This window comes from Verruconis gallopava (assembly GCF_000836295.1).
Source record: "Verruconis gallopava strain CBS 43764 unplaced genomic scaffold supercont1.7, whole genome shotgun sequence".
Lineage (NCBI taxonomy): Eukaryota > Fungi > Ascomycota > Dothideomycetes > Venturiales > Sympoventuriaceae > Verruconis > Verruconis gallopava.
The window spans coordinates 124,282-147,372 of NW_015622143.1; the positions used below are offsets into that span (position 1 = coordinate 124,282).

Below are 23,091 nucleotides of genomic sequence, written 5' to 3' on the forward strand. Positions count from 1 at the left end.
GTTGACGAGTGCTCTACCCGATCATCCATGGTTGTTCAGCATGGGTGCACGGTCCTCCTGGCGACTCTTCGCAGATTTGGCAGGCCTCCGCAAGCAACGGCCGAGCAATGCCTCGCATAGATCCACGGTCGGTGTCGGTCTCTGTCGACCCAGCAGCAGCAGCTCCCAAGCAAGGCATTGAAGCGAGATGGTCCGCGGCAATTCAGACTGACTAGGCCGACCAGCGTTCTAGGTACATATCCGACTTGCTGCGGCTTCCGATCACTCTCGAGACCTCTTCCGACAGCTTTGGCACGTTACACCGGGCGCGCTCTTCTCGATGACGAGACCAAAGGTCCCGCCCGACCAACGCCAGAGGACCCAGCAGGCGTGCAATTCATGCAAAAGACGCAAGCAGAAAGTACGTCGGCCTTCCGATTTTTGATGTCGTCTGAATCTGCTTTTGGAGGAGCTCGACCCTGCCAGGATCGAATCCGCTGGTCAAGCTCACCAATGGCGCGCGAAACCATGCTTGTTTTTTGTTTGATCCCCATCGACTGTGTACTTGCTCGCTTTGCTGGGCGATCCTTCGCATGTACATTTCCTACCTGTCATATTCTGAGTTTTTTCGTCGGCGTTCGCAGCACGTGAAGTCTCCTGACACGTGATTCTGATCTGAGATTTGCAGTGTAATGGTCTAAATCCCTGCAACACATGTGAGAAGCGTAACTTTGAGTGCGTCTATGATGATCGGGGAGACGGTACAGCTTCTGCGGGGTCGCCTCCTTCAAAGAGGAGAATGACCGATGGCTCTACCGAAACGCGAACGCCTACAGATTCCGCTACGCTCAGTGCGTCTAAGCATGGCCGCAACTCTCCGATTCCAAGTGTGCGGTCAAGTGATATCGCACGAACCGCTGCCGGTGTACCCCCTCAAGCATCCACCGGCAATGAGCCTCGATCTCAGGCTCCCCAAAATACGAACAATCAACCGCATCAGCCTTCTGCGAGCTCGATCAGCACTTCCGATCCTTCAATTGAAAGTGCGGCAAGATCTCTACAGCAATTCTCAGCCCCCAGGCCAATCTCTCAGCCCGCACCAAATGCCGATGCAGCTCAAGTCCAGCAAGCTGGAGCAGATGAGGAAGCTGTGGTCTACTCGCAGACTAGAATGCTGCAGGATCCTACTGGACGACTTCGTGAGTAAAATAAATATCTTGCTCGACTCAAGGGCACTAATGAATCAAAGTCTATGTGGGCGACTCCGCGACGCTATCTTTCCTTCAGCTGATACGGATGATGGTCGAAACTGTTTGTGGACCGTCGCCATTTACAACAGATCCGCGACGACACAAGATCATGGAATCGCAGTTCTCTCTCCCGTCAAATGCTCGAAACTCTCTTCTGATACCCCACAAAACCACTGCCCTGTACCTAGTGGATGCATTCTTCATAAACACGCATGGCTTGGTACACGTCTTTGACCGTAAGCATTTTTATCGAACCTTGGACACGACCTACACGGATCCTCTTTCTGCTGACCCAAACTGGCTATGTCTGCTTAATCTTGTCTTTGCTATCGGTCTTACAATGGCGACTCCTGCTCACGGCACGCCCGAAGCCGCCGTGATCGAGAAGTTGCGGCAAGAGCACACCGATCGTGCAGAAGTATTTTATCTGAATGCAAAAAGCCTCAACGACCCAATGATCGGGTTAGAAGACGCCGATTTCTGGTCGGTTCAGGCTTTGGTTCTCATGACGGTCTTTATGCTCGCAAAATCCAAGAGGAACACGGCCTTTGCCCTGCTGGGAATGGCCATTCGCTCCGCGTATGCTCTTGGATTGCACCGTGAAGAAACCCTTGTTATTTTCAGCCCAGAGGATCAGGTCGTGCGACGGAATGTGTGGCGAACTCTATTCATCATGGACCGCTTTCTGTCTTGCTCCTTGGGGCGGCCGCCCGGCATTTCTGAAGATGAATGCAGTTCAGAAATACTCAAATCCCCCAATCCTCCAGCGCCAACTGATGACTTTGGATTTCAGCAAGCTTTCCATGGCCAGGGGAGTTTCATACAGTCCGGCACGTACGGTCTAGAGGCTGCTGTACGCAGCTGCAGTGTGATCGGATCAATTCTGAAGAAAATATATCAACAAAGAAGAGTCAGTACAAAGCTTGTGAGTCTTCGTTCCGTTTTATTTTAACGCTTCTAATCACGTGTTTAGGCCCAAGAAATAGCGGATGTTTGCAAAGAGTGGCCCAAGGTATGTGAAACTCCTGGCACCCCAAAGTCTTAGGATATGAGGTTGACTTACTTGTTATAGGAGTTACATCCAGGACTGCACTGGCGTCAGGCAGCGTCCGCAAATCCAAGCCAAGGCATCGCAATTCTCCACGTAAATTTGCTCTATTGCCACTCAATTGTACTTCTAACTCGTCCATTCTTCTTGTTCATCTTGAACGATATTCTCCAGCAAGGACAATATCCAGTTCTAAACGGTATTCGTTCAAAACGTGCGTTATTGCATGCAAGTTCTCAATTCGTGCTAACTTCTTTATCAGGACAATATGCTAAAATGGAGAAATTTAGCGAAGCCTGTGTCATCGCATCAACTCACACGATTGTCCTCGTCCAGAACGCTTTCGAGGCAGGCTATCTTCCACGCCGGAATCCATTTGTAATTTACTTCCTTTTCGCCGCTGCCTTGATACTCATGTCGAACGAGTTTGCGCTGCTGTACCTTAACGTCGCCGCAGATCAATGCATACGGAACGCCATCACAATCATGGCATACTCGGCAGAAAGCGATCCGCAAGCAAGCCGGCTGCTGTACATTCTTAGCACATTTCGCGATGTCATTGTGCAGCAGAAAGACCAGAGGGCCCGACAGCAGCAATCGGCGAATCAGCTTGCACCTTTCAACATAAAAGCCAACATCAACCCATATGGCACGCAGGGATCATCTCAATCGATGTCCGCCGCAACACAATCGAGCCCACAAGGAGGTTTGACTTTACCTTCGGTCACAAGCGCTTCTAGCTATGGCCCGCTTGCTCCTATCAGTGCACTAGGCGGAGGCAGTGGCAACAGTTCCAGTAATCCACTTCATTCAAGAAGCAACGCACAATCAAGGAACAGTATTCCCGGCGTGTCTTTCCCACCGAGCTCCCCGTTCGCGACACTGGCGCATACCACAAGACCGTTGGAACCTTCTCTAGCATCTCCTGCGCCCCCAAATCCTTTGTCGCCATACCCTTCAGGCTTGCAGACTCCAGCGTTGGGGACGCTTGAGAGACAGTTAAGCTTCTCCAATATGTTCGATCTTTCGAATTTGGGTGACAGGCTTAGCGTCGATGGCGAAAGTACCGGGCCCGAAGAACACATTGATTTCGATGCGTTATGGGCCTGGGGTAACGCGACGCCTGCTATGGGTAGTCCAAAGCCTGCTGCCGCGCAGGCCATGTCGTCCAATGACGCAGCAACCTTCACAACTCAGCAGGATGGCCGGTGATACTTAATCATGGAAGCTTTTATCTTTTCGGAAAGTAACGACTTGTACGATCATTATGACAGGATTGAAGGATTAAAACTTGATACGATGTGGTATATCTGCTTGTTACCTGAATGGCTAGTGTTGTATGTTTTCGTGAGACAAGGTCTGCAATCACAGCAAGGCAGAGAAGTTGGTCCACTCTTTGCTGAAGGGATAATCGATATAGCCCTCAGGACTGCGCACCTTGTAGAAGGTTTTTCTGTTGTACTCGTTGAAAGGAATGCCTATTTGGATCCTGAACGGCAGATCAGGTGTCGAAATGAAGTACCTCCCAAATGCGATTCCAATATCTGTGTTGGGATATTCTTTGTCCACCTTTTGAACCGCAAGATCGGAGTTGTAACCTCCCGCAATGAACACGGGAGATGTTGAGTCCCACAGCTCTACAGCAAAACGAAGATCGCCCGACGGCTCAGCATCCAAAGGGCCCTGTATTCTACCTTCGATAAGATGAAGGTATGACAGTTTAAGATCCTTGAGGCCTTGAATGAGGTAAGAAAACTGAGGGATCGGATCTTTCATCCGCATGCCTTGAAACGTGCTGAACGGGCTCAGACGGATAGCCGTTCTTGTCGGTCCTACAGCTGCCACAACCGCCCTCGCAACTTCAAGACCAAAACGAGCACGATTTTCGATGCTCCCACCCCACCGGTCCTTTCGTTTGTTGCATGTGTCCTGCGTGAATTGGTCAACGAGGTATCCGTTGGCTCCGTGGATTTCGACGCCATCGAAGCCTCCAATCTCCACGGCATTCCTGGCCGCGTTTGCATATGCCTCGATGAAATTCTGAATCTCTTTCTCACTCATCTCCCTTGGCGTTGCCCTCTTCTCGTCGATGGGGATGTTACTGCTGCTAATCAAATCCAGGCCTTGTTTGCGCAGTATCTTCGCCGAAGCGGCTCGCCCCAGTGCCCAGAGCTGGCAGTAAATATAACTTCCTCTTTCATGCACTGCCGTTGTAATCTCTCTCCAAGCATCCAACTGCTCCCGCGTCCACAGACCTGGCACGGAGTCCATGCCTCCTGCTTCTGGAGATATGAATGTTGCCTCAGTAATGAGAAGCGTACCAGGGACCGATGCACGTTGTCCGTAATATTCTTTCATAAGCGGAACTATGGGAACGTGGTTTTCATCGGAGCGGAGGCGCGTCAATGGCGCCATTATTATTCTGTGTTGAAGCTTCATATTGCCCACCTTGAGGGGCTCGAAAAGTCTTGAGTTTCTGGCCATGTCTTCGATTTTTGAGAAGGGCTTCTAAAGTACTTGCTTGAAAATGATGGGGGTTTTCTTTTGACCTCTGACTAGAGATATGTGTAATATGTCTCTGCGACGGCATCTATTGGGATTTGTAATTCCACAAGATCATTTGAGAGCGCTCGAAACATGTGCTAATACGAACAAACAAGCTTAGCTAGTGAGAAAAATCAAATCCAATAAAATTGATCGCTGTAAATTGATTAGAGGAGATCTACTGTCTTGCCTGGCAAAGCCTCAAGGCGAGTTGCTGCCGTTGGCGAGTCGAACGTGAAGCTTCAATGAGGCGTAAATACCGAGGTTGTGGGGCGCTACTTGCATAATGCCGAAGACGGTTCGTATGCCATGTCGTCGACAGACCTGAGATTGCCTAAAACTTAGACAAAAGTCAAATTTAGCATGACTAGCTTGAACCTGAATATTAATCGCAAATAGTGCCCAAATCAAAACTTCTTTAACAGCTAATATTCACGTGGTTCAAAGTGTGCTCAGAAAGCAGACGTAAATACAGCTAATTAGCGCCTCTTCTCAAATTTTCGCAGAGTGAGTATCTTCATCTTCGTACTTTGCCATGCGGAAATCGTAGGGCAATTCGAAATCCGCATTTGGATCTCCTTTTAGCGGTAAAAAGTCGACGATCAGATCATCTTTCACCGCGAAGACACTGTCGTTCGTGCAGTAGGGATCCTTTCGATCAAAGATTTGTGTGACGATTGGCCTGTATCCGGGCGCATTTAGCTAAATCGGTATCAGCTGCCAAATATGTGAAGCTTTGTTATTGTGGGACTGACTATGAAATGAATATGCGCAGGCCTCATCGGATGTCTATCCAGCAGCTTCAGCAGTCGACCAGCCGGACCGTCGTAGGGGACGGGATAGGGCACCGGCCTAAGGCAATAGAAGTTATATTTGCCGTCTGGACCTGTGGTGAAACGTCCTCGAAGATTGAAATCCGGTTGGTCAGGATCCTGCTGCTCATATAGCCCATTTGGAGCAGTGTGCCAGACATCAAGCTCGGCGCCTTCAATTGGCTCACCGGTTTTGAAGTCCGTTACAGTTCCGTGCATCCACTGCGATTCTCTTAGCCTCTGCTGCTTCTTTGATTTTAGGAAACAATGACAAACCGTCCTGTCGCCATTTGACATCTCCTTGATGACGATCGAATCGCCCATTCTTCGTATTGGCGCGTCTTTTCTCCAAAAAGGTCCAAGAATTGCGGTCGCAGTGGGCTGGTCTTTGGCATCTGAGGCTAGCTTGTACGTGATCTCGTCCACGAGAGATTCTAGACCAAGAATGTCACACAAAAGCTGCCCCTCGTTGCGCACGTTTGTCGACATTTGCCCAGCTTCATTGATCTAAAGTACTCAGTAAACGACCTTGTCGGGAAGACACGAAGAAATGATATACAAAGTTCACAGCTGCCATCCATTCGTCTACCGTGATCTCATTTTCACGGGCAAAATCGTGCAGATGTTGTATTAAGCTGCCCATTACTTGACGTAAACGAGGCGAACATTTTGGGCCGGTTGCTTTGATAACATTGCTCGTGAAGTTGGGGTCAAACTTGCGTGCGACATCGCTCTTCGTACCGTTTGCTGTCATCTTAAATTGTAGTCAAACTAATCCTTTAGATGGGTTGGCTATCAAAGACTCTAATTATTTCTTGCATTTGATGATGTGAGGAGGATTTGAATACGAGCGCGACCCTCTTGCAGACATTGATTCCAACAATGGAATACTCCCTGCCTGCTGACCTCAGCTCTTTTCTGATTGTCCAAACACTATACGATGCACCATTGTGGGGCTCCAGGATTTCCCCACTTTTACACTACTTAAATGTCAACCTTCGGAGCATCGGATGATGTTCGATACCTCGCATCCGATGGCATTGTTTTTTTGCGGGGTTTCTTTCAATTGAGAAGGCATGGATCAAAGCTGCAAGGAGACGAATTGGTAAACTTGCTGTGAGCATTGATGTCAATCTGGTATTGAAAGCGCATGCTGTTCTGATTATTGACGATGAGGCTATGATAGAGACAGAAATATATATTCTACGGATGGTCATTAAGCCAGATGACGTGGATTGTATCAAGTGCAAAACTCGACATCCATTGTTGGCAATATACGAAGGAGACATGCAATACCTTCCCGGCTACTGAAGTAGTGAAGCCGCATATTGCCGGCGCTTGCTCTCTTCGGATCTAATCTTGTCATCTTGTCGGTATATCCATCAAGCCCTTGCTATAGGCTGGTCAAACTCTAGTACCGCGCCGTCAACCTTTCCAGTCCACTTCTCAAGCATTTTTTTGCACGCTTGAATCGCATCGTCATTCCCAAAGTCGAACTCAAAGAGCATGTCCTTGAATTTTTTTGGATCAACAATTTTCTTCCGGCCCATAGCCGTTGTCTTGGGTCTCAAGTCGTGACTGGGGAGGAAGCCACCAGCCGTTCGACCTGTGATATCAATCTCCATAATCATCGGACCTGCATATTGCACTAGAGCAGCAAGTTGGAGCTCCGAAGGAATACCCCGCTCAGTAGAGCGATTTTCCTCGACTGTCCAAACGCAGCAGTTTCTTGTTGGTGTGCCTCGAGCCGTACCGGTGATCGTAAAGGCGTGCTGCACTTGCTTCTGCGTCTCCGATTGACCCGATGGAGTCACGCCAAGAGAGACTGGTCCGACTGGAACGCTAAGTGGCAGTTCGAGGCCCCAGGATATATTCCGCTGCTCGGATGATGTCGCCCCAAAAGACTTGTGGGGAGCATGCGCAACGATGTTAGGATTTGCGGACCTCAGCGCTTGCCTTGCCTTTGACGACGCCTGTAATTTAGAGTTCGGCGGGGCAGGCGTGAACTTAACGGATGCGATAACGCTGGAAAAACGGCGGCCTATCGCGGGATGGAAATTTGCGGCCCATACAAACAATGTTGTTCTTGCATCAAGCATCTGAATAGTGCTCGGAATGATGGACATGTACGACCTTTTGACAGAGTCAGATCCCGCTTCGAGGTTAGTGATCTCTCGACTGTCATCAACGGGAGTTGAGGCACTATGAGGAAGCCAGATTCTATTAACGGGTTCTGCTAAGATAATCTCGGACTTTGAATACGTCGCTGGTGAAATCACTTCTTCTTTCTGCCGCATCGCTTTTCCTGCTGCTGACCCTGGCTCGACTTCATCTTCCTCAGTGGCTTCATATTCGACACGAAGATCTGCCAAGATCTCGTCTTTTGTGAGTGGTTCCCAATATGGATCCGGCTGGCATCCATTGGTGGTTGGCGTAGATGGTTCGCTAGCGCCGTCGAGCAGACCTGATGTCTTTTCTGACTGTTTTCGTCGTGATGCTTTGCGCTTCAATAGCCTCCATATACCGCTCATGACGAAGATGTTGCGTTTATACAGTACAGAAAGTACTTGCGATGAAGTTCAGCTTTTTTTTGTTCAGCTCCAATGGGGAACGCCTTCGAATGCATGATTAAGTCATTACACCGGCGATCAAATTGAATCTTGCATCTCCGCTAAGTTGGTACGTGGCTGTTATCACAACGGGAGGAGCATCATGAGACGCACTGAACCAAGCAAATTATCAAAGCCTTAAGTAGGATTTTGAGACCAAAAACAAGGCTATGGTTGTACATGCTGGGAACGAGAACTGCACCAAGAGACTAAACTGAAATCAGAGAAGCATTTAGCCGCCTCAGGCAATGATCAGCAACATTATTTCCTTTGTCCTGTTGTTTAGACATCGTAATATGCGCACAAAAAGCAAGACTTTCATGATCTTCTGTTTCGTATAATGCAACTGAATTGTCGTTCTGGTTCTGAATCTACCCAAATCCATACGCAAAATGTTTGTGCCTCAAATCATGCGGGCGCATATCTAGCTGAATCCGACCCAAAACAGGTTACTTGCGCCAAATCCCGTAAGGTGATACAAGATTACAGATGAGCTCTCTCCTTGATACCGTGTTGGCTCTTTAGTTCCTCGGCCCACTTGTTTTGCTTTTCAATCATATCTATGTAGGACGCGTGTTTCTTGTTCTCGATCTTCGCCAGCTGAGCCGCGTGAGCTTCGTCAGGTCCATCGGCCAACCTCGTCGTTCTCAAGTACGCCCACATCTTCGCAAGAGGGAAATCGTTACACAAGCCACCAGCGCCGTGTGCCTGCATGGCGCGATCCAAGACTGCCAGGGCCACATTTGGCACCATGATCTTGCAGATGGCCAGCTCGACGATCGCATCCTTGGCCTCACCTCTGTCAAGCATGTCTGCGGCATTGCACACGACCAAGCGAGCTGCGTCAATCTCGATTCTCGACTTTGCAATCCAGTCTTGAATGACACCCTGCTCCGCGAGGAGCTTGCCTTGCGCTGTACGCTGGTGTACACGTGCAATCATATATTCAAGGCCACGCTCGGCGCAACCAACGGCGCGCATGCAGTGGTGCAGACGGCCCGGTCCCATGCGTCCTTGCATGACCTCGAAACCGCGGCCCTCTCCCAGGATGATGTTGCTGGCTGGAACTCTCACATTCTCAAAGAGCACCTCACAGTGACCTTGAGGCGCGTCGTCAAAGCCGAAAACGTTAAGAGCGCGCTTTACGACGATGCCAGGCGTATCTGACGGAACGAGGATGATACTGTGTCTCTTTGACTTGTTTGGGTTGCTCGGATCTGAGCATGCAAAGACGACGAACAGCTTGCAGCGCGGATCGCCGGCACTTGAGATCCACCACTTGTTGCCGTTGAGGACATATTCATTGCCCTCTCTTCGCATTTCCAGAGCGATATTCTTTGCGTCGGATGACGCCACGAATCGTTCCGTCATCACATATGCAGAACGAATCTTGCCATCCAACAGCGGTTGAAGCCATTGCTTCTTCTGCTCCGGTGTGCCGTACTTCGCAAGAACCTATTCACGTCAATATTCTGAAACGTAAGATATCAACAGAATATCTGATTACCTCCATGTTCCCTGTATCTGGAGCGCTGCAATTCAGCGCCTCCCGTGACACGACGCTCCGACCCAGTATCTCGCACATGAGCGCATACTCGAGATTGGTGAAGCCAGCACCGCCCTCGTAATGGTTGCTCAACCACAAGTTCCAAAGACCAAGCTTGCGAGCCCGGTCCTTAAGTTGCTCCATGATGGGTGGAATTGACTTCCACCGTTTATCAGGATCCCAAGAGAGCTGTGCTTCGAACAACTCATCCGCAGGAACACCTGCAAAAGAAAAAAAAATTTGAGCAACGTATTCCAAAGACAAGGAACTCTCCTAAATAAAATAGTGCTTACATTCTTCCTCAACGAATTTCTTGACCTTCACCAAGGTCTCCCTCGCACGAGGGCTGATTTTGTCAGCGATCAGGGGCGGTATTCTTATCGCATCCATTTTCTATTGCGTATGTCTATTTGAAAAAGAGAGCGAACAACGGAAGGAGAGGAATCAGCTTTATGAATGCTTTCTCCCCTTCAAAATATGACCTGATAATTTAGGGGAGTTAATTATATTGCCTAGGCATCTTGTCGTGGTGCGAACGGCTCTTCGGTTTTCGTGTGCTGTGGGGTAAACATTACCCGCATGCCGACATCCGAATGTGGACGTTCCAGTCCGTGTCTCTTCAATTTTTTCTATGCTCAGATCGATGATTTTTCATGCATTCGATAATTAGATGATTGCAAGGATACCACAACCTTTGTTCGGTATTAAATCTATATTTTGATCTATTTTCTCTACAAATATTTCCAGCACTTATCCATAATGAGTAATCACTCGTGTAAACCCAAGCATTGATAGGAACAAAGTCCAACTCCACTGTCATGAATGTTGGAAATATATTTGCGGCACGAGTGCAGAAGAACACGCCACTTTTCAATCCACTCGGACTATCCATGGTAAAAGTGGCGTGATAAGAATTAATAGTGAAACAACCCACATGGCTTCTAATCCCGTGAAAGCGCAATATGGGTTCAAGTGCCGCGGTACTGTACCTGTCCCAGCATTGGACCTAAATTTCGTTCGCAACCCATTCGTCCAAAACTGCTCTACCTACTTCAAGAGACGTCCACACTAAAAGATAAACTAGCAAGCCAAGCCCAGGTGGAAAAATATGAAAATTCAGCTGGAGGCCATGAGAGCCGTCTAAGGAATACTTGAGATTGATTAGAAAATGTCTGAACCTAGACTGTGCTTGGATCATTGAATCATAGCTCATGATTTTTAGTCTGAGAATTCGGAGGGTACGCAGATTAACTTCACACGTTCTGATCAAGGTTTCTGTTACAAGACGATTTTGTGGAAATTCCAAGAGCGATTTCTCGAGGGTTTCAACGGCGTTGGTAGCCTTTGCCAATGTCAATACCGCAGACTGGCTAGTTCCTTACGATTCCGTGAAGACCTGAAGCCCGAGGCTGATCAGATTTGGAAAATGCGGCGAAGAAATGATGAATACGTGGATCTCTCTGATCCCATATGTCTGCTTCGATCTTCAGCCAAGCGCGTTGAGAGACTCAACGCCAACTCCAAGTTTGGTGAAACACGTGTTTTGAATCGCATAGAGGGGCAAAGGATGAGGGTTGACGTTGACAAATCTGAGGGACATGGACGCTCTGTGAGCGGCGTTGAGGGCTGGCCAAAACCAAGACTGCAGACGATTACATATGAACAAAAGTGAGATAGACGACTCGCCGAAGATTTCAGTGCAACTGCCCAGTTTTGCAACAGTAAAGGGGACCGACACGCGGAAGGAGCAGAACTTAGGATGATGATGATGATGATGGCAGTGCAGCTAGGCAGACAAAAGATGGCCTCGTGTAGCAGTACGGTGGTACAGCGGTCGTCGCGTACCAAGAATGGATTTGAACAACTGCAAAGCCCTTAGCATCGACGCAAGAACGTAGATCAACATGTATCTCGGTGGCCGCGTAATTGAATTGGTCGTGGCGGACAAGGCTAGTGGAAGACTGAGAGCGCTCTCGCGTTCAGCGAGAGTTTGATCAGCGAGATGGATCATCGGAGCGGCAGCCAACACGCACTGCGGGTGAAGCTTGAGCAGCTCCGAAATGTGCATAAAGACTTTAAGTCTAGACAATCGGCAACGACGTTCAGCCATTCTGAGGGGAGCGAATCTAATGGAGGAGCCATTCCCATGAATCGAAGCCTTGCTTTCCGAGTCGAAACGAAGGACTCTGTGAGAGCCAGCCAGGTGATCCGAAAAGTAGATGTAAGTTCTGGGAATCGAAGAGAAATCGGGTCTAAGTTGAGACTGCTCCCATGAGGAACGGACAATCTGTCGCTTCTTCCAGCAGGCAAACACCAAAGTTACAGGTCAGACAAAAGAGATAATGACTAAGCATGGCCAGAGCGATTTGTTGTGCCGCGCTGTACTGTGATGTGCTGAGACGTGCTGCGGTGTGCTCGAGGGTGCTGTATTCTACCGACATGTGCTGTGCCATACTGCGAGTGCGAGCCTTGGGCCAGTGAGCGGCTGTGCATGCTGGATTGGGCCGAAGAGGTCACAAAACACAACCCAACTTTTTGCACAAGAAACGCCACAACGCGCCGGTCTCGTTCCAGCTGCTGGGTGCGGGAGAGGCTCGATTATCACGACGTCGTACCTGCGAAAAAAAGGTCCCCTTCCGCCCATCCATGCTCTGTTAAGCGGGCGAGCAAGTGACGCAGTGCATTTAGCTCTCTGCACCGTTGGTCAAGCTGGGCTGCTGCGCGTAAACACAGAACGCGGTCGCTCCCCAGCGTTGGCCGACCTCGTCATTCGCCCTTGCGACACATACCTCCACATCCACCGCAGCCCCCGGAGACCGTGAATGAAACAGGGCCACACAACATTCCACATATCCGACTCGGCCCAGATTCTTTGATTCTTTTGAACACAGTCCATTGTCAGCGACCATCGTCATCGCGGGCTGTCGCTGTCTTCCCTGCTCTCTGACTGCGCATGCCTGGAAGTTTCGCTCGTTGCAAATCGGGAGGTGCGAACCGTGGAAACTGGCCTTCTCCATCTGGCATCGGATCCACGAACACGAAGGGGAGAAAAGCCACTTGCCAGCAGCGACGAGGAAGAAAACGCCTGAATCTCGCTAGCCTGTCGTGCCGCACACAGAATCGTCGCAGCGAGAACGCCCGGCATCCGTACGATTACTTTCTCTTGGTCGAGGAGCGCACATTGCCAGCTTCTTCCTGCGCAGAAAAATGCCCCCCACCGGACGGCGTCGTCGCAACAAAGAGCCCGAGCAACGGGTGGATGCAGATGACGCTGATACGACAACGCCATCCAGAAAGAGGAGACGAGTAAGCCCGCTGCTGCCGCTTGGTCGTACCTTGGCGGGATGTACTGACTGTGTACAGGTAAATGGTTCTAGCAATGCGAATGCCGTCTCCGCCGCGTCACGAAACCAACGTGCATCCGCAGAGTCCGACGCCACGATTGACAATCAGGAGGGAGACAGCAGCAGCAACATGGATGAGGCGCCAGAGTATAAAGAGGCAGAGGCTATCATCCAAAGGTTGCGAACGGCACATTACCAGGTTGGCGTCTCCATAGATTACAACAATAGTATCGTTCCACCAAACGAACAGGCCTACGCAAAGATCGCTGGTCGGAATTGGACGTACTACGTAAAGGACACGAGCGTCGTCATCGGTCGCCCGAACAACAAGCCCAAGCGCGAGCCTGTGGAAGAAGCTGGTGGCACACCCGTCGGAGTGTATGATCACGGTATGATGGTTAACATCGACCTCGGCCCCGATCAGCAGATCTCGCGTATCCACGCAGAGATTTATTACGAAAGCAATGAACAAAAGTGGTTCATCCGTTGCAATGGTAGAAACGGCCTACACCTGGATGATATGAGACTCGAGCGCGGCTACGTTTGCGCTCTTCGTTCAGGCATGGTTATTAGTATACTCGGCACGCAAATGATCTTCATCCTTCCTAACGAGCCGCCTGAGATTCACCCTGTTATTCGTAGATCCCTACTGGAGGACGGGGATGGCGAGGATGAACAGTATCAACCAGGTGATGGTGCCCCAAAGGGCACAAATGTTCGCCTTGGTGGGCCACCCGGAAACTCATATCAGGGAACCTCGTACCCGCGAACCGCCAGCGGGAGCGGTACCCAAGCAGCTCATGCATTGGCAGCATTGTCCAGCTCACAACAAGCGCCAGGCACGCCCAACACTCGCCCGCAACCTCCCCTACCGAAATCGAAGAACTCGCCCGCGTACACGGTAAAGGGAGTCATGATCGAAAGTACAGATGAGATTGACTACAGCGCCGACAGCGCCAAGGACATCAAACCGCCGCACAGCTATGCGCAAATGATTGGGCAGGCAATCTTGTCAAGAGAAGGAGAGAATGCAACGTTGGCACAGATTTACGAGTTCATCAAGGACCATTATGCGTACTTTAGGCACGGTGGTGGTGGCTGGCAGAATTCAATCCGCCACAATCTATCGCTGAGCAAGCACTTTGAGAAGATACCTCGCCGGACAGATGAGCCAGGGAAAGGCATGAAGTGGCAGATTGTTCCTGAGTTCCGCGAGGAGTACATGAAAAAGAATTTCCACGAGAATCGTCGACCGCAGCGAAGACTAGATTCGTCTGGTCCTAATTCACCTGCGATGACAGGCCCTGGCGTGCAGACCGAGCGTCTTGTAGGTGCCTTGAACGCGGATTCGACTCGGATCAAACGTCAATCAGGTTCGCCGACCCCTCCTCGCCATTCATACCCAGCACCCAATGAATCCTTTACGCCTGATCGTGGTCCACGCAACATGCAATTACAGACCGGCCAACTACCTTCTGCAAATGGTGGTGCACCAGTGTCTGCTGCGTCCGAGCTCCTCACGCCGACATTCGATCGTGCGAACCCTTTAGCATCTCAACAGACTTACTCAGCTGGCTCTCGACAGGGCGAGGCCTTGCAGAACTCGGCAGTGGACTCGCCGCCTACCCTTACTGCTTCAGGCTATGATGCGGTTGGCAATAGCAATGTTTTCACACCATTACCCGCGCGACAAGCACCCAAACCACATCTCCTTAGCACCATCAAGCCGCCTAGTTTTTACGCCAAGGAGCTCTTCTCAAGCCCGGCTCCCTTCTGGAAGTTTGCCGAGATACCAGGCAGCACACCTCTTCGCCCAATGGCCGACTTTTCTCCAGGAAAGTTTCCCAAGCCCGCACCTGCAGACGATGAGATCAAGACAGACCAAGATGAACCTATCGAAAGGGAGCATGTGCCGAAGAAAGAAGAAGATGATGATGTCGATGATAAGGCTAAGGTTCTTGCCTCAGCAAGTGGTGTAGAAGCAGAAAGCGAACCGATGCTCGACGAAGCTGATCCTGAAGCTGAAATTCCACCACCATCGAGTCCTCTGGGCAACAAAATTGCGGACGGACTGGATCAGAGTCCTTCGCGTACCGTCAGCCGACCTGTGAGCCGTCGAGAGCCGTCATCGATGGCCAACACCGTGGCCAATGGCATCATGAGCAACGCTCCCAAATTGGCTCCGCCTCCAGCACAGCCGAAGTTCAATATAAGTGCTGTAAATGCGCCAAGCTTTAGAATGTTCGGGCCAGTGAACGGAGACTTGGATGAGGATGACGATGAGGGAATCGACCTGAGCAAGTAAGCAGAATCCAGTCTTCGATTTACGAGTGAGCGAATCAGGTAGAACGTGAACTGACGCCATATAGGAATAGTTTTCAGAAGATTGGACAATATCATCGCGTGTTGAACGCTGCCAGGCCGACGGCGCCACGCTGAGTCGAGCTGCTGAAAAAGTGGATCTCAGATTGGCTGATATTCGGGCACCATTTGAGCGACATTTTCTGTTCATGATTGCGTCACTGAATTGGTGTCCTGACTCTGGGGTGCGTGAGCGAAATATGATATGACGTTTACATGAGTATGGAAAGGTGGGTATTGATTGTTTGACTGCATATTTGGGCCTTTTGGTAGTAGTATATCACGCGCATGAAATTCTTCGCGCAGACACTTAGGATATATGATTTGTGTTACCTCTGCGTTCAGCGCTCGGGCTGTACGTCAGTCACGGTCGGATATTCTCGTAGATGTTCGACCAGGCGACTCCTGATATCGCTTCTTTGATTACTCTGCATCATAGAAAGAAGATAAACCATGTCAACATGTTGCTGAAGTTTGAAATTGCGAAAACATTCGATGTTGGTTCAAGCTTGCTAGCCTTTCGTGTGGAGATTGAACACTGGCATCAAAGCTACTTGTCCGGTGCAGAGGAAACCAAGGCGGCCAGCGAAGTGGCGCGAGGTTTCCGCGGCGCAACCATCGCCGACCTTCTGGGACATCTTGTAGTTAGCTGAAGTGGATCGGATGCTGGCCACTTGTGACCTCAGCCCTCCCAACCCAAGAGCCATGGCCGACACCATCGATTGGCCGTCGTACACTGACCGCAAATGAGAAAACTACTATATACATCACTCGTTCGCGTGGCAGGTTAGGTCATTGGCCTTGCATCATCTACGTGATCCTGAACGAGGAAAGGATCCCTGTGAAATGTCTCGCGCGGGCGATCTGGGGGATGTGAGCATGCGAAAGAATCGACCTGCCGGTTCAGCTTTCCCAAGCTGGAGACGTGATGGTCAATCAAGGCACGCGCTTCAGGCGAGGCAGGATTAAATATGGCCGTCAGCTTGGTCTTGGGTGGAAAGGGAGAGAGGAGAGAGGGGGGGGGGGTTGTGATGTAGAGGATGGTCGATCGGAACGGAGCCCGAATTGCAAAGACGTGAATTCTATGCAGGCAGATTCTCTTCGACCTTTTGGAGCGCATGGTTTTTTTTTTTCCCTTTTTTTTTTTTCCTTTTTTTTGCTCCTCCTCCTACGTCCTCTGTCCATCCCCCCTTAGTTTACGTTATTTTCTGGAAAGGGGGGTGTTTTGAAACCTTGGGAGGGGGTTCCACGCGCGGAGGGTTCATGATGCAAGGGGCATTTTTGCATGTTTCGTGAAACAAAGGCATGCGAATCCTGGCTGCGAAACAAAAAGTTCCTTTGTCAAGTACTAAGACCGGTCTCTGAGATCGCGCTGCGGTCCGTTGTGGTGAGCGGCCGTCGCGGTGCAAATGTCGCAATTCTGAGCTTGCCCCGAGGAGCCGACCGCATCGAGATGACTCGCTTCATGGCTTTCTCATTTCCGCATTTAGCAGCGTAGCGGAATCTGTACCTTTGTATAACCCCCCTCCCCTTCTTGCTCGTATTCTTGCTCGCGCGTCTGATTTGCAGAGGCGCGGCTGGACGGATGATCTTGCTGGCACCAAGTCGCAAGGCGTGAAATCTATTCGCACGACGTTATAATGACTGCGGAGCATCTCGAATAGCCCAAAAGCACGCCAAGGCGTAGAGGACAGACACACCTCGCGCTCAGAAGGGAAGAGTCGCATCGAACCTTTTTCTCCTTGTTGCTATTTCCATCCGACAAAACACATTCGGCAGCACAGGCTGCAGCTGGTCTGGACGTTAGCGACCAGGATGCATGACGCGCTGGCGAATGGATTTCGTACAATCTGCCAAGCCGTGTCGATCAATCCTCACTAGTTTCCCCTGGACGCAAGATTCTGGTCTCCCTTACTGAATAGCGGGAGGTACACGGGCGCGAAATTAAAAAAAAACTGGCAAACAAACTTCGTGATACGCCGCAGGGGGCCAAAGAGCTTGGCTCCTTTCTAGACCATGGTGGAGAGGGCTGGCAGAAAGGCATGAAATTTACGCTGGCCATCGTGGTTGTGCAGCGGCTGGCTGGCCCTCATGCGTCGGGCGACTTATACATGCCCCTTCGGCTGTAGCCCGTCCATGATTGCTTCGCTTTGCTTGATCAATTAGTACTGAGTTTGAAGAAAAACATCACATTCTTTTTATTCACGTTCACTTCTCTTTTCTCTTCGCGCTGGGCCGGGTTTGCTTCTTTGGACCGTTTGCAGGTTTCTGATGACGATCTGAGAGGCAGAACTCTTTTGGAGCAAACCGTCCAAGGCCTTCTTCAGTTTTCGTTTGCTCACCGCTGGAGATTCCTTCTTAGCCGCTCGTTCGTCACACTTGAGAGTCGACGCCGCAAAGATCAGGAAGGATTCTGCCGTGCTGGAACTCTGACTGCAGCCGAAGAAGGCAATATTAGAACCGACCGCTGGAAGGGACTTTTCATTCGTTTTCATCGCTTCTACCTTCGTTTCTACCTAACGGTCATTCTGTCGTTCGATTACGCGTAGCAAACTATGGCAGCCTTCGTTCTTTCGCTACTACTCCTCCCGTTAGCCACCAATGGCTTAAGGATCCCTTGGGCGCAAAAGGGTGGCAAGAAGTATGCTTTGGAAAAAGCGGAGTGTAATGCTTTTCAAGGACCATCACCCGACGTTGTTGTGGACAACTACCTGCCAATCTCTAGGGCACCGAACATGACGTCCCGGAGCTCGATCTTCTTCGACAATGTCCGAAGAGCAAACAATCCCAGCTTGTATGCTCGCGATGGTAACCTTCTGCCTCGTCAGACTGGCGAGCTCAGTACTGCGCTCGGAGGCTCCGAGTACCTGGTTGGTATCACGTTTGGTGGGCAGGCTGTCCAGGCTATTCTCGACACCGGTTCATCTGACACCTGGCTTGTTCAATCGGGCTTCACTTGCATTGACGCTTCAGGCAATCAAGTCGCCCAGTCGACATGCAACTTTGGCCCACTCTACAACGGAGGCTTCAGCCAGCAAATTCAAAATCAAAACTTTCAAATCACCTACGGTGATGGCGAAGTTGCCACTGGTAGTATGGGCTATCAGTCTGTGACCATTGCGGGCATCACAGTCCCATCCCAAGAGGTATGAGAATGTTCTAAACACATATGATACGTCTGTTGCAACGCGGCCGGCTGATTAGTGAGCCAGGTTGCTCTTGTAAACCGAGCATACTGGAACGGCGACGGTGTCTCCACTGGGCTCGTCGGTCTTGCCTTTGCTCAAATTACTTCGGCTTACCAGGGAACGGATCCATCCAAAAACAGCCCAAGCACAAGAATCACCTACGATCCACTATTCACCACCATGTGGAAGCAGGGTCTGTCGGCTCCAACATTCTCCCTCGCCTTGCAGCGCAACCAAGGTGGTTACATTGCGTTCGGTGGTCTTCCGCCCGTAACCACTACTGGTAGCTACGCTACTACGCCGCTCCAGAACTTCAACGGAAAGGCAGGTTCTGCTTTCACAGGCCAATCGTTTTACACGATCACTCCCGATGCTCTTGTCTTCTCGGGTGCCGCTTCGAAACAGTCAAACCAATACATGTAAGTCGCTGGTCGTGTTAGGCTTCCAGGCGAGAAGTGTGTCAGAATAACAATGCTATCTTCAAAGCCATAGAAACCCTACAACCCTGAAGACTGGAGAATTCGAGCTGACCTATATGTTGTTAGCATTGACTCTGGCACCACACTTAATTATCTGCCATCCAGCACGGCCATGGCAGTCAATTCGCTGTTCTCTCCAAAGGCGACCTTGTCGAATGGTATTTACACCGTCTCCTGCAACGCGAAGCCGCCAGTGTTCGGTGTCAAAATCGGCGGTCAAACTTTCGTCATCAATCCGGTGGATATGATCTTGCAAGACCAAACCAGCGGGCAATGTGTAAGCGCAATTCAGGACGGCGGAGCAGCTCCTGGTCCCTTCATTTTGGGCGACGCATTTCTGAACAACGTCGTTGCTGTGTTTGATGTTGGCGCAGCGCAGATGAGATTTGCAAAACATATCTATTAAATCGAGATAATGATCCCGACGAGTTGGGACGATTGATAGGTTTGAGGAAGCTCCAGTCCTCGAAGTGACGATGCGCATGGTGATATATTCGTAAACAGCATGTGCAGTTATGCTTTGCGTATAATGAGTAGATTACGGTCCACCAGAAACCGAAGTCATTATACTACTTGTCTTGATGGTAAAAAAACTTATCAAATGAGGACCAGATCACTGCGATTACTGGTAATTGAACTATAGATCTCACGAACCAGGTTCCATTGCGAGGAAATCCGCTTGCTGTCGAAACAATGCTTGACATGTTAACGGAGCCGAATTCATCATGACTGCTCGTAGTGAGCCATCTAAATAGTAGCCAACGATAAGCGAGTTGCATTGGTTAGTAGATCTATTTCGAAATGTCTTTGTCGAGAAGAGTCGTGATGCTTTCGGAGATTTGTCCTTGTAGATTACTAATTCTATCGAGCTTCGATAGTTTTAGCTCCCTAGAATGGACTCATCAAGCCTCTCTTCTCCACTTCTGAATAATAAAACACGGGTTGTTTCCTTCCACTGCATACGTACGATCTCTGCGGCCTGAAATTGAGATGGCTTATATTTAATTGCTCAGCTCTGCAGATATGGCTGGCCTCATTCGTGTATGCAACGCCCTTACTCCCTGTGTCCTATTGGCTAATGGACCCGTTCAAGCTACTTCAGCAGAAATGGAACCCTCCGGCCGACCCAGACGTGTCGTTCGCAGGTAAGACCGTCATTGTCACAGGCGGGAGCAGCGGACTTGGCTTTGAAGCGGCTCTCAAATTCGCCCGGAAGGGCGCCTCCAAAGTTATCCTAGGCGTGCGTTCTCTAGCAAATGGCCAGGTCGCGAAGGACGCTATCGAATCTAAAACCGGACGAAAGAGTTCGGTCGAAGTCTGGGAGCTCGAAATGGGGGACTACGACTCTATCAAGGCATTCGTGAAGAAGGCTGAAGGCCTTGAGAAGGTTGATATTGTCGTCCTCAATGCTGGTCTCCTTGCCAAGGACTACCGAGTGGGAAAGTATGGTTGGGAGGCTACGTTACAGGTCAACGTATTGTCAACGTCGCTTCTGGCTATACTCCTCCTGCCGAAGCTTCGCGCTTCCAAAACCGCACATTGGACGCCTGTCATTGAGATTGTTTCATCCGGTCTACATGCTAAGGTCAATGTATCCGAGGCCGCTGAGAATGCCCCGCTCGAGGAGTACAACAAACCAGAAGGCTTTGAAGGTCAACAGCAGTACAACAGATCCAAACTATTGGTCCAGTGCGTCGTCCGGGCCCTTGCAAAACGCTTGCAGCCGAATGAAGAAACCGATCCGGAGGTGATTATCACGAGTGTGTGCCCCGGCGCTTGCGCGACAGGTCTTGGTCGCGAGCTCATGACCAACTTCTTCATTCGGATGGCAGCTGCCGTCTTCTTCGCTCTCTTCTTCAGGACGGCTGAGCAGGGCGCTCGATCCTTCGTCAGCGCGACTATTCAAGGCAACGCCGCCAACGGACGTTTCTGGAAAAATGACGTATTTCAGCCGTAAGACTTAAATCGTCCCAAAAGATGAGAAAAGGGCTCTGCTAATGTTTATGCAGCGACGCAGCTAATATTTCAGGCGAAAAGGGCGAGAGGCTGGTGGACTTGGTTTGGTACGAGGTTGTGCGGAGTTTAAGCAAGGACGTTCCAGAGATAACAGGTCTCGTGAATTAGGGTGATGACTATTTTAAGGGGGTAACGATATTCGGATGTCATCTTTGACGGGACTATGATTTTTGACAATTTTGTTTATGACCTTGTCATCTTCCGTAGTATTTACATTTTAAGATTTAGCGCATCACTTGATTGATCATATTGTAAGTCAAACCATAGCGCAAAACCTAGCCCTGGTTTAATAGTTTCAATTTTCTAAAAGGAGAAATCACACATGAAACCAGTTGAACATATTCCTTGTGATTTCTGTAGGAATAGCAAATTTTGAAGCAACTCATAGGTATTCCTCATGGGAAGATACTATGATTTATTAAAATCCTATAAAAGAATGGAGGTCGCGACAACGAAGATTTACTCCAAAAGGGGTAAGGGAGATCGGGTAATCGATTCACATGCGCACAACCTTTGCTGAATAAGTGGTGGATAGCATCGGATCTATATTATAACATCGTAAGTCCATCTCTAGACTTAGCTCTGGGTCAGATTTGAGTATTCCGTATATCGAATTCAAATTGGATCTGCGCGAATTTCAGACAGAAAAGCCGTCTGCCATTATCTTACCCTAATCTAATGTACTGCATGTTCATCGCTAAATGAATTCAAATTCAGAAAGCCTAAGTCCTTCTCTACATAATCAGTCATGTAACCACGTAGCAAGGTGAGCCAAGGCGATTCCTGCTCGCTCACAACTGGCATCGCCAAGCTTACGCAATGTAACTCTTAAATCGATCGCATAAGCATTTGCACATTTCAAGTGGCGACTCAAATATTCCACAATGCTTATCAAAACAATACAGAACTGTCTTGACACTTGAATCATGAAGTGGCAGAATTTGACATGGAACTTACCCCCCCCTATCGCTGATACCTCCGAAAAATTACACATTATTGTACAACAACAGGATGATTTTCTCCAATATGAGAACTTTCTCGAGGAATTTTCAGGATTTGGTAAATATGTAGGAATCTTGGAAGACCTATTAACATTGAATATGTCAGAATGAAGCACCAAAAACCAAAGTACGGGGCCAATACAACACAAGCATAGAAAGTAGAAATATGTAAACCACACGCCGATCGAGGCCGAAAGCAGCACCAATGCGCTTGGTAGAAGCAAAAAAGTGAAGAGTCATGACATGGAACGCTGCTGTATGTGACTCCAAATCAGCTCTTCCTTCATTGATAGAGTCTTCAATAGCGGCTCGCTGTCTTAATTGAGCGCTGTACTTTATCTCGCCCGATCAAAGCATTCAACATATTCATCGAGATTCTTTGCAGGCCCTACACGCCATGTCGCGACTACTGCAAGAGGACGAAGGGGTCCATCTGAAAAGTGTATTATTTTCATGGTATTTTGCCCCTTGGATGTATATGTGCAAAGGCCAAGGAGGGTTTCCTTATGCGCAGGTGTAGCACCCAAAGCGTCACCCTCTTCTCTCTTCATTTCGATACCAGCTTGCTCGTGGCTCAAAATTCCTCTCTTGATCACTTGGCTCTTCTGATGAAGGGTCCTAGCAAATATCTAATTGCGCAATTATTTTTTAGAACCAACTACGATACTGCAAGGTTAGCATATATACAGTGGAGCTGCGTCGCCTATGTTTCAGAATAGCAGCCAAAGTTGAACGCGATTATATCTTTCTCCTCAACGCACTTCCCTGTGAGCGAAATATTGAAGAGATTTCGCATTCACATCTCCATAGTCCCCACTCCATCGTTTCTAGGATCCATCATACCATATTAAAGCCATTAGTCGTAGCCATTGCTACCATATTTTCGTCTTGCCTGTATTATGCAGGAGGGAAAA

General features: G+C 49.5%; 8 protein-coding genes across 9 annotated transcripts; 4 read left to right on the forward strand and 4 right to left on the reverse strand.

Annotated features, from left to right (window-relative positions):
- Positions 1-113: 113 nt before the first annotated feature.
- On the forward strand, positions 114-3,813 carry PV09_02690. Of its 2 annotated transcripts, XM_016355776.1 has the most exons (6): positions 114-400; positions 668-1,178; positions 1,229-2,154; positions 2,203-2,241; positions 2,302-2,491; positions 2,540-3,813. In XM_016355776.1, the coding sequence occupies exons 1-6, from the start codon at positions 320-322 to the stop codon at positions 3,487-3,489; spliced, it is 2,697 nt and encodes an 898-aa protein (XP_016216082.1). In that variant the 5' UTR covers positions 114-319; the 3' UTR covers positions 3,490-3,813. The 2 variants fall into 2 exon arrangements, with proteins under 2 accessions (XP_016216082.1, XP_016216083.1); XM_016355777.1 differs by lacking the exon at positions 114-400 and having other exon boundaries at positions 541-1,178.
- PV09_02691 (uncharacterized protein) lies at positions 3,643-4,761 on the reverse strand (the record flags this gene model as incomplete). Its single annotated transcript, XM_016355778.1, has 1 exon — positions 3,643-4,761. One exon carries the CDS (start codon positions 4,759-4,761, stop codon positions 3,643-3,645), a length of 1,119 nt encoding a protein of 372 aa, XP_016216084.1.
- A 552-nt stretch (positions 4,762-5,313) lies between these two features.
- On the reverse strand, positions 5,314-6,387 carry PV09_02692 (uncharacterized protein; the record flags this gene model as incomplete). Its single annotated transcript, XM_016355779.1, has 4 exons — positions 5,314-5,523; positions 5,577-5,855; positions 5,910-6,140; positions 6,193-6,387. 4 exons carry the CDS (start codon positions 6,385-6,387, stop codon positions 5,314-5,316), a joined length of 915 nt encoding a protein of 304 aa, XP_016216085.1.
- A 628-nt stretch (positions 6,388-7,015) lies between these two features.
- On the reverse strand, positions 7,016-8,164 carry PV09_02693 (uncharacterized protein; the record flags this gene model as incomplete). The annotated part of the gene is made up of 1 exon (XM_016355780.1): positions 7,016-8,164. The coding sequence occupies one exon, from the start codon at positions 8,162-8,164 to the stop codon at positions 7,016-7,018; it is 1,149 nt and encodes a 382-aa protein (XP_016216086.1).
- Positions 8,165-8,725: 561 nt separating this feature from the next.
- On the reverse strand, positions 8,726-10,178 carry PV09_02694 (uncharacterized protein; the record flags this gene model as incomplete). The annotated part of the gene is made up of 3 exons (XM_016355781.1): positions 8,726-9,697; positions 9,750-10,009; positions 10,082-10,178. 3 exons carry the CDS (start codon positions 10,176-10,178, stop codon positions 8,726-8,728), a joined length of 1,329 nt encoding a protein of 442 aa, XP_016216087.1.
- Positions 10,179-12,335: 2,157 nt separating this feature from the next.
- PV09_02695 (uncharacterized protein) lies at positions 12,336-15,978 on the forward strand. The gene is made up of 3 exons (XM_016355782.1): positions 12,336-13,094; positions 13,152-15,433; positions 15,502-15,978. The coding sequence occupies exons 1-3, from the start codon at positions 12,996-12,998 to the stop codon at positions 15,569-15,571; spliced, it is 2,451 nt and encodes an 816-aa protein (XP_016216088.1). The 5' UTR covers positions 12,336-12,995; the 3' UTR covers positions 15,572-15,978.
- Positions 15,979-17,539: 1,561 nt separating this feature from the next.
- On the forward strand, positions 17,540-19,814 carry PV09_02696 (uncharacterized protein). Its single transcript, XM_016355783.1, has 3 exons — positions 17,540-18,639; positions 18,706-19,100; positions 19,227-19,814. Exons 1-3 carry the CDS (start codon positions 18,049-18,051, stop codon positions 19,564-19,566), a joined length of 1,326 nt encoding a protein of 441 aa, XP_016216089.1. The 5' UTR covers positions 17,540-18,048; the 3' UTR covers positions 19,567-19,814.
- Positions 19,815-20,191: 377 nt separating this feature from the next.
- Positions 20,192-21,521, forward strand: PV09_02697 (uncharacterized protein). The gene is made up of 2 exons (XM_016355784.1): positions 20,192-21,113; positions 21,170-21,521. Exons 1-2 carry the CDS (start codon positions 20,239-20,241, stop codon positions 21,282-21,284), a joined length of 990 nt encoding a protein of 329 aa, XP_016216090.1. The 5' UTR covers positions 20,192-20,238; the 3' UTR covers positions 21,285-21,521.
- The last annotated feature ends 1,570 nt before the right edge of the window (positions 21,522-23,091 follow it).